At 36.0% G+C, this 5,233-nt stretch overlaps 1 protein-coding gene across 2 annotated transcripts; it reads right to left on the minus strand.

The window, feature by feature from the left end:
- Positions 1 to 759, minus strand: LOC125229551 (guanine nucleotide-binding protein subunit gamma-1-like). Of its 2 annotated transcripts, none has more exons than XM_048134417.1 (2): positions 609 to 759; positions 1 to 529 (listed from the first exon to the last, which is right to left on the minus strand). In XM_048134417.1, the coding sequence occupies exon 2, from the start codon at positions 432 to 434 to the stop codon at positions 222 to 224; it is 213 nt and encodes a 70-aa protein (XP_047990374.1). In that variant the 5' UTR covers positions 435 to 529; positions 609 to 759; the 3' UTR covers positions 1 to 221. The 2 variants fall into 2 exon arrangements, with proteins under 2 accessions (XP_047990374.1, XP_047990376.1); XM_048134419.1 differs by having other exon boundaries at positions 1 to 546; positions 609 to 701.
- Between the last annotated feature and the right edge of the window lie 4,474 nt (positions 760 to 5,233).

A 5,233-nucleotide genomic window follows, 5' to 3' on the forward strand; every position in this document is an offset into this window, starting at 1 on the left:
TAATTTTTAAAATATATTAATGACCATAACAGACAGTGATTTGATATTATTCGAAGTACAAAATCGTTTTGCAAGCATGATATCTGATTTACGAGGGATTAGAAACATAGTTAACATGTACCATTTGAACTTAAATAAATAGTCGAAATGTGTCAACAAGTTAGCTTTGATGAGATAATTAACACATTTACATTACAGCAAGTTACACGTAAAATTCTTTCTTAAAGTACAGTGCAAGAGCTTTTTTCGCGGAAAGGGTTAACTTTTTGACTGGAGAAGCCGACGAGCAGACAGTCCTCCTGTTCGTGCTCATTGATGTACCGCACGATGTCAGCCACTGCTGACGACACGGGAATGCGCTTTATAGCTGCCTCTCTCCGCAGCTGCTCGGTCACAGCTCGCTGTTGTTGCAATGTCGATACCATCATGTCCATAACGGCGGTGTCTGATAGGCCTATGTTGAAGGCAAATTAAACAATTCGCAACAGAAATTTGGGCGTAGCCTCGCTACTTCCGATATGTCACCTGACTGAAACAATAAAACGACTTATTATTCTAATGTAACTAAGATACTTTGCTTAAATCTAGCTTTTAAACTGGATACTTACAATGACAGTTTCAAATAGATACAATAAAATTACTAGTCGAGGAATAATATTTTGCAAATGATAAAATGGTGGTCGGGGATAATTTTACTTTCATGTAACGTAAGTTGACATTGACAATTGACGTAAACTCAACGTACGCTGCATACACGTTCAAATCTTCCAAGATCGCGCAGAAATAGTAAAAGTTGTTTTATTATACTGGGAAGAATTAGAATGAAAACATAAAACAATATTTTTATTGGAATAATGAAAATATTTGCGACAGTTGTACTTTAGTGATTAATTCAAAATATTATTATAGCCTGTCAACCAAATTTTGGCAGTAGCAATGTACATCAAACTAAAGCATGGTATCCCTATGAAACGAACAAAAACCAGCAATGTACGTCGAACAGCCACAGATATTTTTTTTCAAGGTGCTCGCTCCTTCCTTACGAATTAGATAATGTATTAAAAAGGGACGGATATGTGCTAGTTATTTCTCTTTTTGGTAGGGTGGAGATTTCCACAGATAAGATACAAATGACACGCGAATTTCCACCGATTTTCAAAACTAGTGTTGCTAGCCCGAGATTTTTCAAATTTGCCGCCTTTTTCTAGTGACAAGATTTAGTTGACGGTCTATATTTTGTGTGCAGCAGGAGACTATTAAAATGTATGCAATGGTTCGGCAGCGGAACGGAACGCAAAGCTTTCTCTGGGTTGCCAGAAGCGTACAGGTAGATTACTGGGCTAATTAGATTCACCCGTTCTCAGGGTGTTTTCCATGCACGCGATTTATAAAGAAGAATTCCCATAGAAAAATTGAATTTCAGGGCCTTTTTTAGTTCGTTTAGTTGACCGTCTACATTATCATTTTGACATTTCATGAAATGAAATGGAAAACGGCTGGTGCTAGACCATTGCAACAAGTGGATGTAATTAGCCCTTAGCTGTACGGCTAGCAGCCCCGATCTGTCTATTTTGCCCGAAGAGATCTCTATCTGAGTATTTGTCTTATCATTGTCACTTGTACTAACCATAACGTAAGACGAGTACCTATCAAGAATATTATATACCATGGATATTGCGTGCCGAACATTACGTTGAAGCCAGAAAATTTGACCTTGAATTACGTCACGCCGGTCTTGCATCTCTTTCTTTAGGGTGTCCATGATTAAGCATACATTAGGGATATCCCGCGGAATTTGACGTATTACGTTTATACGACTTATTAATTTTGTAACTTATTAAATTCAAATCCGATCAATCGTTTTATCACGAAAGTGAACATCCATCCTCACAAACTCAAAAAGTAAGGTACATTAGGGCAATTCCGAAAGTCGTCTAATTAGGAAAGTCGCATAGAAATCACCATTATTTCCGTCATATCAAGATTCCCCTTTCGGAATTATCTGAACATTTCTGTCATTCGGAATTACTCTAATGCACCTTACTAATTTGTCAACCGCCAATAAGGTCCATTTCTATACCACTCTGCAGTTACTTTGCCTTACGCCACAAAATACGGTACAGTTTTTACCAGTGGTAAACTACTGGGATTTTTTTTTCAGAACCGTTCCAGAATAAGAGCGTGGTGAGTGTTGCAACACGAGGCTTAAAATATAACTTTTCTTTTACTGACACCTGTATTTATTAAAAAATGTTTCAGTCACTTTAAACTATCACAATAATATTTTGGTAGTAACTACTGGGAAAACTAATCCCAGTAGCTATCAACCCCCGGTGTGGTAATTAACAATGTGGGGAAAATCCCAGTAGTTAGGACAGGTAAAAACTTGGTGGTAACTAGTGGGAATAGCCACAAAAATATAAGGGAAGTATTTGTCAATGGGGAAATAATGAAATACTAGGACGTTTTAAAACAGTATCTTTATTTTTAAGCGCCGCCCCAAATCTCAAGGAAGGTGGTTCTCAATTCGTACGTATTTCAATTCTCTTCGCATGTATATATATATATATATATGTATCTCAATTTAATGTTTATGCCACGATATCTCCGTCGTTACTGGACCGATTTTTAAAATTTCTTTCTGTGTCATAATCTTCAGGCTTAAAGTGCAAATCTGCAAATTGTCGAACGCTCTGAAACATTTCCTTTTATCGGTACAATCGACAGCCAACGCTGCCTCCTTCCTTCATCTTTTGGAACACTGAAAAGTTTAATATTATTCATGTTAATTGTAAAGACATAAACAATAAAGTTGGTATTATTATACTGTGATATGAACTATGAACATAGAAACCGTACCAAGTTGATAGATTTAGCTCCATTCAATAAGAGTAAATACCATGCAAGAAAAAAGATTGGTCACCCTAGTCGTAAAACCACACATAGCATTATTTTTCTTTAAAGGTCATATTAATCGTTCTAAACCTATTCGTGGGAATTTTGATATAATTTGAGACAATGAAAACAATATAATGATAAGAACTAACCAAGATTACAAGCAAAATAGCAGAAAATTTATTGCCAGCGAGGTTTATGAACATTTTGGTAAAATAAGTACTTACTTGTGAAATTTTACGTCGGATTTCGGTTTCCATTTACTTCCACAATGGTTCACTATGCAATACATAGCGCAGAACTTAAGTAAATCGTCGAAAAACGTTTATTTCGCAAAATAAATATCTGAATCGGTGAATGACTTTTGACAATTCTGACATATCGGGCATATTTTTTCATTATTAGTGTTCCCATAGTACGCAGGAGGTAAATACCGGAGAAATAAGGTTTTTGATTGAGTTTTTTTTCGTATAATACAAAGAAAAGTAAGTCAATTTGATTGAAGAATGTTTTATACGTTTTTTTTAGTAACTAATCTGGCAATACATCACAGTGTCGGAAAGAGATAGAACATAGGAGTAAAGGTGAATGAACCTGGCTTCAACTCATTGGTCGGCACGCAAAATCCATGGTATATAATATTCTTGGTACCTATATATAGACACTTCCTCATTTGTTTTGTTTATGAAATTTCAGACTCCGTTGTGTGGAGGAGGTAAGTGGCTAAGTGGAATATTCCAAAAATAAAAATTCGAATCTTTTAATTTCATAATCAGGGAGCGTACTTTTCGCCGATGACATCAATTTGACGTCACGCTCCATATAGGGTGATCACAAATTGTTTTATTGTAAATTGTTAATCATTAGTCATTAATCATTTTAAGTTATGAATTTCTTTGCATGGTAATGAATGCAAGAAGGATGGTGTGCTTTACGTTAGAGATGAATTCTCTTTTCTACGTATTTATTGTAATGTGTTGTTAACAATACTATTTAATTAAATTTGTGTACATATAAAAAAATATATATATTCACGTTTCACATTTCAAGTAGGTAGGTATTATTTATGCCACATGTAAATGGATTACTGTATTTAAAGTAATTTGTACACGATTAAAATGATTGACGACTAATGATTAATAATTTACAATAAAACTATTTGGGATCATTATACGGAGCGTGACGTCAGATTAATGTCATCGGCATGAAAAGTACGCTCCCTGTTCATAATTGGTATTAGGTACCTACTAGGGTTTCTGATTTCTCGACCTATTAGAAGTCTCGAGTTTCAAGAAATCTCGAGCCCAAAGTCTCGAGTCTTCTCGAGTCTCGAGTCTTTTGTTTATAAATGGTAAAATTTTGATAAAATAATAAACAACAATATGATTAGTAGTTTTTATTGCACCACACTATTATAAAAAATGCGTAACAGCAATAAAAATCTTCTTTGAAATAAACATAAATAAAATAGTCTTGAAAATAATACCTAATCCTTTAACTTCCCCGCCTGTGCACGGGATAAGTAAATTAAAATGTCATGTATTAAATCATAATGTCATAGAAATTAAACGTTTAAAATAACTTATTCTTCTTCCTCGTTTCCTCATTGGCGAGGATCGCGACCACAAGTAGCGTGTCTCCATTGAACGCGGTCATAAGCCATGTGGACTGCACAGTATACGCTGTCACCACACGATTTCTTCACACAGTCAGACCATCTCTTACGAGCCCCACCCCAAGAATGTTTACCATTAATTCGCCATATTATGCATTGGTGCTCTCATAATGTGTCCAAAAAATCTAAGGGTCGCTCTTGGCATATTTTGGAGAGCCGTGTGGTGATATTCAGTTCTTGCAAAATAGAAATGTTTGTTAGTTCTTCTAGCTTTTCAAGTTATACTCGTAGCAGTCTTCGCCAGCACCACATCTCAATAGCGTCAATCTTAGCCACATCAAAACTTTTCAGGGTCCAAGTTTCGGCACCATACATAAATATCGAGATTATCGCACAATCATCGAGATTATCGATTATTAGACAAGAGATCGAAATAATCGCACTTTATTTTGACGTCGGATTCCTCTGTTCTTCCAACCCAAATCTTGTCGAAGTTAGCCATAGCACTCTTCGCAGGTTATCAATGACCCAAGATACATAAACGCGCTGACTTTTTCGTAATGACGAATTGCTTTTAAATAACACGAGGCTGTCAAAACTAGCCAAAGTCGCTGCCAGCTTACGTTGGAATGAGAGGTTAGATCGCTTTATCTCGTTATAATTTATGGCCGCCGTTCGACACCGTCCCCACCGCCTCGCGATGAGACCAGGCACAAGGTAAAA

This window comes from Leguminivora glycinivorella, chromosome 9, assembly GCF_023078275.1.
Source record: "Leguminivora glycinivorella isolate SPB_JAAS2020 chromosome 9, LegGlyc_1.1, whole genome shotgun sequence".
In the NCBI taxonomy this organism is placed as follows: domain Eukaryota; kingdom Metazoa; phylum Arthropoda; class Insecta; order Lepidoptera; family Tortricidae; genus Leguminivora; species Leguminivora glycinivorella.

Excerpts from the sequence above, each read along its gene's own strand:
- LOC125229551 (XM_048134417.1), bottom strand. The coding sequence starts at position 434 with ATGGACATGATGGTATCGACATTGCAACAACAGCGAGCTGTGACCGAG.